The sequence below is a fragment of the Polyodon spathula genome, chromosome 28 (assembly GCF_017654505.1).
Source record: "Polyodon spathula isolate WHYD16114869_AA chromosome 28, ASM1765450v1, whole genome shotgun sequence".
Classification (NCBI taxonomy): Eukaryota; Metazoa; Chordata; class Actinopteri; order Acipenseriformes; family Polyodontidae; genus Polyodon; species Polyodon spathula.
Window position 1 is genome coordinate 3,300,648 of NC_054561.1, and position 15,673 is coordinate 3,316,320.

Below are 15,673 nucleotides of genomic sequence, written 5' to 3' on the forward strand. Positions count from 1 at the left end.
ACTAACTGACTGCGCAGTGTGGAGCTTGCTGGCAAGTGTTTGGTAAATGCCATTCAAGGAGCCAACAATCGATATCAGCTTTCGAGCTATTATCTGGCAAAATATGAAAAAGCCAGTTAAAGTTTATACATGCTGTAGGTTTTCCAGTTTATGAGACAAATAGACTAGGAGGTAGAGTTTCAACAGATAAGTTTAGCATTAAAATGCTATAATGAAGAGATATATGGCAAATCTGTACACTTTTTTCAAACGCAAGAGGCTTGGTTCATTTCTCATATTTGCCAGTAAAAGTTGAGGGGAATTATTTTGTTGTCTTTCCTTCTACAATCCGTATCTTCAACACTCCAGCTATCCATCCACACAAGGGTGTCTTTAAAATTCGAACATCAATAACAAGCAACTGAAATGTGAGTGCTTCTTTTTTCGGTCCTCAAGGGGGCGCACTTGTATCTGTAAACTGCCACGGCACAGCTGAATAGAAAGGCCCTTTTCTACAAACAGCTGTCTTATTTTTGCAAGAAGTTCTTGACTTGGCAAGCAATGGCCGTAGAGTTTCCAAACTCGCTGTTGCCACTCGCTCAAATGTCTACATAACGCAATGTATGTTATTACACAGGAGATGAAGAAAACACCATTCATCAGATATACAGCACATTTACTAGAAAGGGAAGCTTCTGAGAAAGCGAATGAACCCGGATAAGTCCGACAAGATAAAGAAGCAACAGCCAACGTATGACCCATAACGAGAACAGTTAACTCTCAGCCTGTCAGTTTAATACACTGCACTGTCCAGGGTTAAGGACACGCAGAGTATAGCTTGGTAGTTGCATTGTAAATGTGGTTTCCCTTGGCGGTAACGGTGTATTATAATTGGTCACTATACAGCAATTATAAAGGCTACGTAACACTGTATAACTGAATTCATGATCCTTCACAATCGCTTTGAAAACTGACACGTAAGTATGCATAAATATGTTGTCATAATACCTTGCTGTAATGCTATCAATGGTATTATTTATTGGTTTTATTGTACGTGGCGACACCGACATGTGCATTTTTATTTATTTATTTGCACACACACACACACACACACACACACACACACACACACACACACACACACACACACACACACACACACTGCAATCATTCCTTTTAAATGAACATTCTCACAGCTCATATATTTAACATACACTGCCTGTATGCGTACAAGCCTGTTTCAGAGAGAGAAAAAATGAGTTGATGAGGATTTTTGAGTTAGGAAGATGAGTTAGGAAGATTTTTAATACAAGTACATTGTAATTGTAAAATATTTCAAATACAACGATACAGCTGCCTCTCGACACCTGTGCAGTAAGTCACATGGTCTGATTATAGTTAGACCACTGAAGTTCATTTACAGCACAGGAAGTAATTAGGAACCAGGAAGCAGCAGCATGTTTTTCTATTTGAATTATTCCTATAATTATGATATGATAATGTTACTAATAACAGCTAGGAAAATGGATTGGTTCCTGCTATAAAATTATTAGCACCAACCGACATGACTGTGTATTTATGAACAAACAGAAGCAATGCAAGAAAAAAAAAAAAAAACTGGTGATAAGCTTTCTTTATTGTCGCTGCAGGATCGTTAACATTTATTAAAAACATTTTTTTTTTTTTAATGGGCATACTGCCTTACAAATGACTCAAATGCTTGTCATTTTATTATAGTCCCATCGAGACTGTGGATTTACCAGGATATTAGATTCCGAGATTTCTATTGGCTGCAAGGTGTGTTGCATACATTATTGGTGGATAGTGCAATGCCCTTTTGCTGGGTACCTTTTAATTGTAAATTGGCTGTTTACCATGCTCTCTTAGAGTACCGCTTATAAAAAGTTTGCCATAGTAAAAGCCTAGTGAAGTGTATTAAGGCATAGGTGTATTGTATAGCATAGAAAGTTCAGGTAAATCAAATTTTAAAACTTAGAAAATTGTGGTCAACTAAATGGTAAATGCGTAGTATTACCAATGGGGAAAACTGCAAACAAACCATGGAAGTTCTCTACCATTTTATGTTTTACAATCAAAGCTTTACTAGACTTAGCTATGCTTTTACTGTGGTGTGTGAATGTCAAAAATGCCTCCTTCATCCGAATGCTGTGTACACCTCAGGTGTATTGGTACTCTTGATTTATGTGGCTCAGTTACAGGGTAACCGTTACAAACGATCCACAAATAAAACCAACAGCATGCTCAGTGCTCTTGGCCCAGCTTAGTACAGTCTCTCAAGAGGTATCTACAAATCCAGTAAGATTAGATTGTACTACTGAATGGGTTGACTGTGCTGTTGACAGCTCAACATGATTTATCAAAATGCCCTCGATTCTTGCATCATAAATCCCCAGGATTTGCTTTGCAAGAGCATAGCATCACTTGTATATACTGGAGTGTGCAGAGGTTTGGTACCACCTACGAATTTTAGGATGATTGCTATTTCACACTATAAAAAAGTTTATTTCAAAATTCAGTTTATCGTTATAAGTACAGCTGTGGCAAAATTTTACCGTCACCTTATAGAATTAACTAATTTTGCATCATGAAGTCGCATGAAACCTGATGAATAATTTTACGTTAACATATTGAATTACACACCGCTTTGCAGCTTTTTTTTTTTATTATGTCTCAATCCTAAAATTCCAGATGATGCTTAACTTTTGGCCACAGCTGTATTGTCAGGTACCTAGCGAGTGTTGTCCGAGTCTCTCCTTGTTTTCTACACTATCCCTTTGCTCCATTTGCTTGACTATCCTCCTGACAGCACTTGGTGGCATATTAAACATCTATCTGACTTTACAGCTTTGGCAATGGAAAAAAGCCATAATGCTGAAGTTATAATTAAACCCTGATCCTGACATGTCTGTACTTTTTTGTATCATATAGATTGTATCAGATCGGTATTAAGATTAGCTATACAGTTCAATTATTCTTATTTACCTATATATTATATAACAAAAATGTACAGGGCAGGCTTCCTGTTAGATACAAATTGATTGTCTCCCCATTAAAGGTGCACAATATGTTTTTAATATTGTCACATGTCTATCGTTTCACTGTTCATTTTAAGCAGCAGCTTGCAGTTTCCACGTCGCCTTTCTCTAATATTAATCATATTCTCTTTGTAATGGGACCCTGATGGAAAATCAATACGCTGCTCCTACTGCATGTCAGGCACAAGAATATAAGTGATGGGCCTGCTCTATTGTCCTGTGGGACAGGTGGTGAAAATTAATGACCCTCTTTAGTTCAATGAATCCCTCGGTCTGACATTACAATGATTTTAATGCAAACACGCAATCTTCAATAGACAATCCGTGGGAAAAACAACGTTTGTAGAGCAGAGGGTTGCAATGACACATACAGCTCAACCTGCTATGTACTAAAAAAACTACTCGCAGTTCAAATACGATTAAGTGGAAAATGAATGCTAGTACACTGTTTTGCTAGTCTAGTGGGAGAATAGTGGTATTTCTCAGATTACATATGTTAGTGACGAACATCTCTTTTTGGGCTCTGGTGTGCCTGTAATCATTCACTGTCTCTGCTGGTATCCCAATTGCCTCCCGACTATCCTGAGTATTACCTTTATAATCTTTTTTATGTTTCTGCTGTGTGAATGTTGTGTGTTTACTTCTTGATTTTTACTTGCATGTTTTTGAAGTTACAGATATTCCATGATAAGCAATCAAATGCAATGCTTATGAAGAATTGTGTGAGATTCTTCCAGTGCTGCTCCGGCTCCATGTTCCGGAGTCATCCAGTGACCCACTCCAGTGACCCAGCTCCAGTGACCCAGCTCCAGTGACCCTGCTCCAGCTCTGCTCCGACTCCAAGCTCCGGCACGATCCACTGTGTTTCAAATCATGCAGTTTTCATCTTTTCTTGTATTTTCTCTATGTTACTCTTTATCTTGAAGGTCCTTCATGACTTTAACAAACTGAGGAATAAAATGTCCTTCACCCTCTCCAATTATACAATATATTTTCTCTGGGGTTATTTCTTTGATTGAACTGTTGCTGTTGTCACTTTCCTTGTCACATGCATCCTTGTTTGCTAGCTGAAATGGCATATTTTTCTTCCAAACATTATTTCAAATGGGGAGTATTTTGTGATGTTGTGTGCAGAGAAATTGTAGCCACAAAATCTTCCACAGCCTTATCCCATGTGTCTTGGTATTCCCCCACCTTCTTCAACAGGGCATTCACTGGAGTCTGGTTCAGTCGCTCAGTAGTGCCATTACTTTGTGGGTGGTAAGCAGATGTAATGTGATGCTCAATGCCTTGGTCTTCTAAAAGAAAAATTTCACTCCTGAAATAAAGTTAGCAGACTAGTGATATAGCTTTATAAGTAAATAGATGATAGATATGTTTTCAAAACAGTAGTGATATTGCAATTATTTGTTAACAAAAACAGTGGTAATTTCAAACATTGACAAACAATTCTAGTGTCTACAATACATTTTTGTTTTATGTCATTACTGCAAACCTCGTGGTACTGTTTACTACAGGGAACACTTATCCCACCAGTGAATTCTCTGCCTTGATCGCTTGTTATAATTGAAGGGAACCCATAGATTCTGAAGACTTTGTATAACCACTGTGCGACTTCTTTAGATGACTGGTGTGGCAGAGGGACAGCCAGCGCATACTTGCTGAAAAGATCTGTAAGTACCAGAAGGTACTGGTTTCCCTGCTTTGTAGAAAGAATAAACTAACAAGCAATGGATTTTAACTTCTGTAATAATAATGACTTGTTTTGTCTGAACAGCCAGTTTTATGCATTGATGTACACCACTGGCCACTTTATTAGGGCTCCTATCCTTAAAAACAGATTCGGGACTGATGTAAGGAAATGTGTTTTTTACTCAAAGGGGCTAAAGCTTGGAACAGTTTACCAGACCACAGAGTCAAATCCAATACATTGGTATCCTTTAGTAATTGACTGGATGATGTGTTAACAGTAGATGCTTTTAGGACAGGGGTTAACTCTAGCAGATGAAAAGGCTTGTTCTCTTTCTTGATTTTTCTTATGTTCTTACAGTAGTGTTTACTCCAGCCTTTCTTCAAAATTGGCTGGAGAAACTAATTCCTCTGCAATAATAGTAAATATATTGATAGCTCTGTAAGTTCTCTTATATAAAAATATTACAGTAACTATTTATCCACCTGGTGCCAGGTTTCCTTGACTGCAGTGGGGTGCAGTATACTGTAAGTTTGTACTGGCTTGTTGACACGCTGACATTTGTCACAGGTTTGGCACAACTCTGAAACTTTCATATTTGTGCAGTAGTATGAAGATTGCATTGCTGATAGTGTCTTGTCCCTTAAAAAAACTTAAAAAAAAATAATGATTGGTAATTATAACGGATATAAAAATGTAATAAATAGTAAATAAATAAATAACATGCCCTACTTGCCTGCCATAGTTGCCATGGTAACCTTTCTACATGAAAGATTTTCATGAGGTGGAGATGATTACCGCTGCTTTATCAGTTTTGTCTTCTTTCTTCTGTTTCTTTTGTGCATTTTCCACTCTTGAAAAAGAAATACTTGCTTGAGCATCTGATTAGGTGTTTTTCAGTTTTTAAAGCACTTTCTGGATACTTATGATTTAACACATAATCAAAGATGGCTTGCAAATGTTCCTCACGCTCCTTATGATGTATAACCATGTGGTGATTAAGCTACAATAATACCCATAATTCATGTCTTTCCCCGGTGATATAATTATTTCACATCACCGAAATATATAACATTTAACCTGCAGATAATGCCATACTCATGTTGTTATCAAATTAAAATGTACTCTCACAGCCCTGTGGTTAAGAATTGACCTGATGGGGTGAGTATTAGCCTCAGGTGAGAATTGACCTGTAACACCTGCCCTGGCTATGCCAGTATATGAAAATGCTACTTTTGGTACCATGGCTCATCTCGTTGTAGCTGCCCTTGTGTTACTATTGCCTCAAGCACAAAACCATTGCAGTGAGACTGTTGTACCAAAGCTTACTGCATACATACATACAGCACTCCAGATAAGGTTTTGGATCTGGGAGTAACTTTCCCTCTAATTTGAACACTTAGAGTAAAATGTATTTTCGGGGCTATCACACTGACTCTGCAAATAAATTATGTTACTTATACTTTAACAGTAAATTCTTAAACTCAGTGAACATGTTAAAACTTCAATATAAAGCCATACACATGAATAAAATAAGGAAATTCATTAATAAGTTATAAAACAGTTTAATATTATAGGCACCTTTTCTTTATCGATTGCCTCTGGCGATGGTTCCAGTTGGATTTGTAGCTGGACTGGGGTTTTTACGCTTCAACCTGTGTATCTTCAGATTTCTTATTCTTACTGTGATTGGCTGCAAAGACAACAGGGCTAGCCAGTGATTGGATAATGTTTGTTGGTTGCTTTTTCTTCTGTACAGAAATGGCAGGTATGCAGCTTATCTCTACCTCTGCATACATTAATGCATACATACTTACATACATTAACACAAAAAAAAACCCCATGAGATCTGAATCATCCATTAAATTTTAATCGCACATAAGCATTTTTACAATACAAACAAAAAGAATTTTCTTTCAGATACGGTGCGTTGGTTTGACAGTTTTTCTTAATTTTTTTAATTTATTTTTTATGTCTTATTCATTAATAAATTATATACAATTGTCTTTGTGTAAGTAGAAGCATGATCGAAGCGGGACAGAGTGAGGGAGGAGAGAGATAGCATGCAGCGAACGGCTGAGCACGATGACTTGACGTTAATAGAGTTGACGTCATTTCTAATGTCAGGCTTTTCAACACGATGGTCGCAAAGATGGGGGGACGTTAGGGAGAGGGTCAGGAGACGGGATCACCACACGTAGGAGTCATCGTATCTGAAAGTAAAGAAATGAATACATTATAACCTCATTTTTCATATTATTTCCCCATGTGGATAAAATGTATTTCTCATACTTTAGTTTTGTCATATAACTTTGTTTCACCATACTGATCTTTCCCGTGCTTCCCCTCTAAATGGGATGGGATACCACAGCTTATAATAAGAGTCAGCAATGACATGTAAAGCTGTCTCACCTTGATCGAGCGTTGTTCTCTGAGTTGTCACCAAAGAGCAGCTCTGAGATCACGGAGTCTGGGTTGGAGCGCTTGCCATACCTATGGGTAGAGCATAAGGGGTTAACTCACCAGACCACCTACAAGAAATGCACAACATCGTGACTAAATAATTAATAGCTGATTTAATAGCTGATTAAATTGTTAAACTATTGACACATGAGTATTAAGTGGCATATAGCTGTTGTTGATATGTCATAATGTTATGGCATCTCTTGGCTCAAAACTCCAATCTTAACACCGAAAGACAGCCCAGTAATGATGCAGTGCCACGCTGGCATGGTAAACTTGGTTGGTGTGCAGTGTGCTGTTTGAAATCACAGAGAGCCTGCCAGCTTATGAAATCGGAGACCAGTACCACAAGCAATAAATTCCCAGTACAAAGCTCTTGGCCCAGCCATAATCACATTAAATCCTTCTGTTCCTTCCCACTTGGCCGGATAATGGAGTTTCAATATCCTTTTATCTGCTCCACAATTACGCTTGTAGAACTTGCTTAAATGTTGCTTGCTGTATTGTTTATAGAAATATAATGCGGTTTCTGGGTTGGTGCTGTCTCTATCATTGCACTTTGATCAGTAACAAACACTAACAGGTGGCTATGTGCTTGACATTATGCAGGGCACTAAATGGTATTTAGAAAATACTGAGGTTGAGGTATATCTGATCATTAACATAAATGGTCAATAAAGAAAGTTTAAAAATGACTGCCAGATTGAATCAACCACTATCCATTGGTTATTTGATAACCTCCTCTATTCCATAAACCTTGACCAGCAACACACAATCTGTCTCTAAGAGACTATATTGACCAATTCCCCTTGCTTTCACATAAGCAATCAATGACGTTCTCAAAATGGTCATTGAGGAAGATAATTTTTCACTGTGGTCACAAAACAAGGAGTAGAAAACAGTCTGGATCCCTTTTGAGTTCTCGGTTCCTGCTGTGGATATTTATAACTCAAGCCCAAATGCACATGTATCTCTTCATGATATTTCGGTTTCTGTTGCTATAAAACACATCTACTGTACATAAAGGAATATGACACCCAGGGGAGCTGCAGGGGCCTGTCGGAAAGGGTGAAATCTCGACGTATGGTCTTTACACACTGAAGCCTGAAAAGCAACACTGGCTAATAAAGTTCTTTATGGAGTAATTCGTTTTAACAGTTGCTAAACTAAATGTCACTTTGGCTTGGTTTTCCCTTCAGTGCATTTTATTAGTGCTGCACAGTCACTTGCTGTGTTTGTACGTGTATGTTTCTAGACAGGGTCAGGAAAGCATAATGCCATTAATGCAGCCTGCTGATTCATTGCCGATTGACAGGTGGATACCATTGATAAGCTAATGTTGCTGTAAGTCATCCCAGTGTGAACACTAAGGTTATGATAATAGTTTCCAAACATCTAATCAGCACAATCCAATACGGTTCAGTGGGTGGCCTTGGGCTTCAATAACAATTAGATTACAATACAGCACAGTGCAGAGTTAGGTTGTGACCCTGTAGATTGCAGAGGCTTTAAGAAATTCTATCGCAGTTATGTTTCAATGTACAGCTGCATAACAGGGAGGATCCGAGCGAGGTGGATTTCTAACATTAGATGTATTTAGTGCAGTGGTGCTCAAAGTGTGGGGTGAGAGTCAAAACCCAGATTTCTTTTTTCAGATTTAATTGCTGAATAATAATGTTTCAGATGTTAGGCAAATGTTGAATCACCAAGCGTAATTAAAAAAACATTTAATTTAAATTCACTGATTTATTTCTTAAAAACCCAGATTTAAGGTGACAGCTAAATGTTGACTAGCCCAATAAACAAAAAAGATGTATAGACTTTATAGATTTTACAAGTTGAATTTGTGATACGCGTTTTCAACATCGATAAATTATATCACATTTATGTATTTTAGCTAAACCTGACATTGAGGTTAAATCTAGGAAATACCCATTTACATTTAATGTGTGTTGTGGTGGGTGGGGAGGGGGGGAGGGGGGGGCAGTAAAATGTATACTAAAAAGGGGGCGACATATAAAAAGTTTGCGCAGCATTAGTGAACTCCTGGTTTTAGGCTGCAAGGGTTGGTTTCAGTGGTATAGTGATATATTAAGAAGTCCCGGTTTCCCCTACACTAAACAGAACTGCAGTGTATCACTCTACAGTAGTTACTGTATTTGAAAGGGCTAACAAGTGTACCAATTCATTACAAATTCAGACAATCAGGTATTGAGGTATTATTGTAAAACAACAGTACATGCAAGGCACTAGTCCAAAATTAATGGGGCTAAGTTTAAAGCGTTGAAGTGTAAATGAGCCGGTTTTGAATTGAAGCGTAACCGTTAGTTTCAGACCAGAGGCACGCTATATTCAAACTTTTTAATTATTTATCTCTCAAGGGTTTCTTACGGCTGTTGTATTCTTTGCTTATATGTATGGGTTATACACATGTATTTCTATATCTATCTGCATATATTAACAACAGGAGCAAAACAGTTCAACATTTGCATAGCGGGCGGTATCCTGTACCCATGATCAAGCAATTTGCTGCTTGAGCGCCAACGGCTGCTTAACTAAAACTGGATGAAAACTGAAACCGGGGGTCGCCTCGGAGCGGAGTGCTTTTGGATGCATTTGTTTTTGGCGCTGTACACTCACCTCTGCCTCGTGATGAGGTTGATGTAGTGCCTGAGCGCAGTGTAATATTTGGCCACGTCCTCCGCAGGGGCGTCATCCCCAGGGTGTTCCGGCTTCGGAGGGAAGGCATCGACAAAGGTCCCCAGGCACACCAACACACACAGGACCAGAGCGAGCATTACAGTCCAGGGCTTCAGGCAGGATACCATCTGCAAAAGGGGACGCGAAAGATCAACCATGAGTTAGGCAGATCGGTTGTTCCTGTCATTGCAGAATGATAATCCAAAATATGCCTTAGTAAATTGTATTAGTATTATTATTATTGTTGTTATTAACAACAACAATAATAATAATAATAATAATAATAATAATAACAATCTATCTATCTATATCTAACACCATATATATGTGTGTTTATTTTTACTGTATTATCTCCTGTCTGAGCATGGCATTCAAATATCAAAAAATAAACTACATGTTTAAGTTTGCAGTCTGCATCAATATCACATTCTACAATAAGAAAGAAAAAAGAAACATAACTGTAAAATAATATCCCTGAATTGGATTTTTAATTGGATTTTCTTGTTGTTACTGCATCTTGTAAAGCTCTTTGTGATGGTGGTCCACTATGAAAGGCGCTATATAAAATAAAGATTGAGTGATTGATTGATTGAATGTCTTTTAAATTGTATTACAAACAACTGCAATGTCAATCTGTTAAGCTTATTACAGCATTACAGCACCAATCTATTAATTAGGTATTGCCAGTCAATCAAGTGCACTATAGAGTCAAATATCCACTAATTAACCCTTTAATTACATCTCGCCAGAGCCAATAATTGCCACAGTTAATATCCAATTGAATATCTACGTCCTTTTAATATTTCAGGTCATGTTGCAATTTAATGTAAATGATGAATTTTTAGAACAGACAAAAAAACCAACCCTAAAAATAGATATATTACGCTGTCTAAAAGGGTTAATGGGTGTTCTACCATTTGGTAGTGTGTAATTTTTTTAATTTTTAATTTTTTTTTTTTTTTTAATCAGCCCTTTACTTGATCATCTCACTTGGTTATTCTAAATAGACAATTCTAATCAGTGAAAATGGAAGGAAATAACTATACATGTCTTATTTCCATAACAATAAAATGAATTCAATGAATTGATTTAAGATAGAAAGTATAAAGATTATATTGATCGAAATGAGCAAATTGCGTAATTAAATATTTGTTTTTGACATTTGTGAAGGTGTACTTGGGTAGCTTTGTTTTAAATCCAGGCTGTTAGATTTGTAGATAGGCATTTTAATCTGAGGATGACCTAGGAACTAATCAATACATTTTCTTATTTAAAAATATAAATTAATTATATAATTTATATATATATATATATATATATATATATATATATATATATATATATATATATATATATATATATATATATATTATATATGTATATATATTTAGCGTCGTTGTTCCAACAACGAAATATTTAAAACTGCATTGTAAGAACACATATTCCCCAAATACATTCTAATAAGTTAGAATTTACAAAAAACTACGTCTCCTATGTTATAAAATGTATCCTTCTATGTACTTACTTTTACAAAGTGGATCTTCAGACGCTACAGGTGAAATGCAGGACGGTAGGTTAGGCTGCTAATGCGAAGCTTGTGTTAAGTGAAGTTCCTTTTCGATAAACCGGTACGCTGTTTCTGCTTCTTGGCTGCAACTGTTTGTCTCTGCTCGACTATCGCTACCCAGGGGGTTTATATACCTGCAGCTGTTTCGAGGACACTACAGCCGGGCGAGGGGGGGGCGGTACAGGACCCCTCCCATCATGCGTGAATACTTCAGAACAAACTCATCAATATATTACTGATCTAACAAGCGCTGTCCGCTCTCTACAAACACACGACCACCCATTGTCAAATATGGGGGAAAAAAAATAGCGGTATTTATTCTGCATCTTAATCTCTATAGATTTTTTCAACCACTCTTTTTATTATATAATGTGCTTTATTGATGGTGTAACTGGTATTGGACAAGATGTGCACACCATGATATTTGTAAAGCATAGGCAAATTCTAATTTGATGTTGAACAATACATTCATGGTTTCGTGTTATAGCTAAACACGTACAATACCTGTGTATTTGCAAGTGTTAACTGGGAAATATAAACTATGTATTTCAAAACTTTTGTTATTAAAATACAAAAACAAATCAACTTTTTGATTCATCGCTTTTCTTGGGAACTGTTTAATATTTAGTTTTGGGTTTGAATTGAAATAGTGTCTTTATGGTACTTTAAACGATTCCAGTTTGCTTTAACAAAATAATGACGCACATTTTCCCCTCTTCCATTTTTCCAGTGAAATAAATGTCTCACCCGTTGTAACTACGTGCTGCAATTGCCTGGGGATTGTACTAGAGGGCGCTCCACCGTCACCATTGTAACAGCTTCAATACCAAAGTTCTTTTCGAAGAGGTAAGTCCAGATAGATACATATATTCCCTATTTTAATTACAAAACCATATCATGTATTTCAAATACACAGGAACATGCTTCTGATAAACACATAGGTCAAGTTAATAAAATAATATGTATTATCATAGGATACTTGAATGAATTTCATTAAGTCTAATTTCTTACAGTTAATTCATCACACGTTTCACTAGGAACAGGGATACAACTAAGCAATGCTACTTAAGAAATGGTTTGAGGACAGTTTATAGCAAAAAATGGTAGAAAGTTCTAGAAATAGGTGCTGCAAAAAGGCATAATTTATTGTGCATAACATAATAGTTTAATATAATGGGACTTAAGCAAATAATGGAAACTGTACTGCGTGCATGATGGATGTAACTGGATGTGCTTTTCTCTGCAGGACCCCCATGCAAACAAGATGCCATAAATATGTCTGAACACAACAAATAGAATATCTGTGTTATTAAATCAAAAACTGATTGAATGATTGAAACTCGCCTTGAAGCAAGTGGATCAAGCAATGCATTTCTGAGAAGCATTGCAATAACATAATTCCCAATAAACAGATCCCTCTTATTTTACACAGGCTCTGAGTTTCCTTCTTGACAAGCAGAATCAAATCAGACAGGGCTGGGAGAGCAGTGTAATATGCATAGTTCACCCTCGGGTCACACAGAGAGACAGGGCAGTGCAGCAACTTTCCTAAGCATCTCTAGACCCATTTGGTCTGTCCTGGTGTGCTTATCAATCGTACAAAAGCAACAGCATCGACAAATAGATGTATAGATGTGCTTGTTTTAATAGTTATTCCCTGGTATTGTGTTTTGTCACTATGGGAAATAATATCATAATCATAATTTATAATTTAATAGTAACATTTAAAAAGTCCAATTAAAATAGCACTACTAAAGAACAGATAACCTGTAATGACATTTCTATTTTTTTTCTGTCCCCTTAACTTTCCATGGTGCTTGAAATCATTCTTAGTGTTTCAATCAATCAATCAATCAATCAATCAATCATCCTTTACTTCTTATACAACGCCTTTCGCAATGAAAAGGTTCACAGAGCTTTACAGATAAAAAAAAATAACAAAAAAACTATAGTATAGAAAACAATTTTGACAAATAGTAAAAAGATGATAAAATACCACTTTAAATTACATTCATCAAAATGATAAAATAGCGATTACTCACGTATTGTTCAGTTCTAGTTGTCTGACGTAGAATTCAGTAATGTAAGCTAGATCAAAGAAAGTGTCTTTAACCACAAGCACACAACAGCACCCTCTAGTGCACAGCAGAGTATTAGCAGCAAAACAAAGTGGCACTTGATCCAGAGGCCTAGTGGCTTTTACTTCTTTAAAGACAGCTTGGCTGATCTTGCCTGGTTTACTTGCTGTAACTCTATGGCATGCAACTTGAAATTAGATGTAAGGACACATTGTACTTCTTAATTAAATGCAGTCTATCATTCTATCTGATTGTGAATTTTCTTTTTTTTTCATGCACTGGACTCTCAGTAACATTCAGCTGGTGTTTGTTTAGTGCGTGGGGTCAGAAATCACAATGGATTCAAATTCATACACATCATATGTTTTTGAAGACCTGCCTAGGAAATCCAATAATCTGACCTTAATTTATGAATTGCACTGGGCCACACTATTCCCAGCTCTTTAGAAGGCTAAATGGTTGAGTTAACAAGGAGAGAGATTTATAAAACTTCAAGTAATACAGAGTAACTGGTAAAGATTGATAGGGGTCTTTCAGGTGGAAATCAATCTTGATATATACAACATTACTCTGTCAGGTTAATAACTGGCAGTATTAAGATCTTGTTTAGATAATTAAAATAGCCTAAAACAGTTATTTATCCATGTATATTGCCAACCTGTGCTGTCCAATATTATGACCCCCACATTTACCACAGGTCAGACTTCCAGATCAATTCCCTCCCAGTGGTTTAAACCTGTTGACTGTGCTCTGTGCCGTCTCTAAGAAACCATATTTAGCTGCTTTTGTTTTGCTTTTGAACCACCTAGGGCTTGGAAAAGAGGTGGGGAGGTGGTGGTGGTGGGGGTACTGTCTTTGCAAATTTAAATTGTCTGTTAAAGTGATAAGGGAATATTGCACACCCGCAACTGCACATGTCAGGTACAATCAATGCAGCACAGCACAAACTCAGGCTGTACTCTGTCCAGCACAAAGTATGGTCCATGAATAACCTCCACAATATATGGTGTGTGTAATATATGGTATATATATATATATATATATATATATATATATATATATATATATATATATATATGTGTGTGTGTGTGTGTGTGTGTGTGTGTGTGTGTGTGTGTGTGTGTGTGTGTGTGTGTGTGTTTGCCTTGGCACAATCAAATGAGCAAGCAGGATTCACGAGTAGATTTCGCACAATGGATCATCTTCAAGATTAATGATTCAAACCAGCAATGAGCTACCACTTTGCTTGGGATTCATCAACTATGAAAAAGCCATTGACTCTGTTTACACAAGATCTGTATTAATCTCTGTGAAAAAAACAAGGAATTGAGAAAACAAGTACAGAGACTTGATCAGCACCATATACAAGAATAAAACATCTAAAGCAAGACTCCATAAAAACAGCAACAAAATCAAGATTTAAAAAGGAGTTTGGCAAGGATAAATAATTTCCCCAAAGCTCTTCACGGCCACCCTAGAAGACATTTTCAAAACACTGGATTAGGAAAATAAGGGGATGAAGATCAATTGAGCCTACTTGCATCACCTATGATTTACTGATGACATCCTCATATTTACAACAAGCCCAGAAGAATTACAAAACAAGAACTCAAGAACTACACAAGGCTAGCATCAAAGCAGGCTAGAAAATTAACCTGAAGATGACTCAAGTCATGTTCAATAAATATACCACTCCACAGGCAACTGAAGTCAATCGAATCAGGCTTGAAGAAGTCAATAATTACATAGTTTTGGCAACAGAGAACCAAATGTGCGAAATCAACAACAGAGCAAAAATGAGCCTTTGGAAGATTAAGCATGTTTCTGAAAGGGAAACTACCCTTATGCCTCAAGAGGAAAGTCTTTGACCAATGCATGCTGCCAGTGCTAACTTACGGACGCGAAACCTGGAACCTCAGTGCAAAAATGACTCAAAAATTATAAATGGCTCAACGGAGTATGGAAAGATGCATGCTAGGAATAACAAGAAGGAAACAGGAACAGGAAGGAATGGATAAGAACGCAAACAAAAGTATGCAATGTTATTATAAGAGCAAAAAAACTAAAATGGCAGTGGGCCGGACATGTAAGAAGAACAGACCATCGCTGGACCAAGGAGATACTAGACTAGATCCCAAGA

General features: G+C 36.9%; 1 protein-coding gene across 1 annotated transcript; it reads right to left on the reverse strand.

Annotated features, from left to right (window-relative positions):
* Positions 1–6,587: 6,587 nt before the first annotated feature.
* pyya (peptide YYa) lies at positions 6,588–11,559 on the reverse strand. The gene is made up of 4 exons (XM_041231688.1): positions 11,414–11,559; positions 9,829–10,016; positions 7,138–7,218; positions 6,588–6,938 (listed from the first exon to the last, which is right to left on the reverse strand). The coding sequence occupies exons 2-4, from the start codon at positions 10,014–10,016 to the stop codon at positions 6,914–6,916; spliced, it is 294 nt and encodes a 97-aa protein (XP_041087622.1). The 5' UTR covers positions 11,414–11,559; the 3' UTR covers positions 6,588–6,913.
* Positions 11,560–15,673: the final 4,114 nt, after the last annotated feature.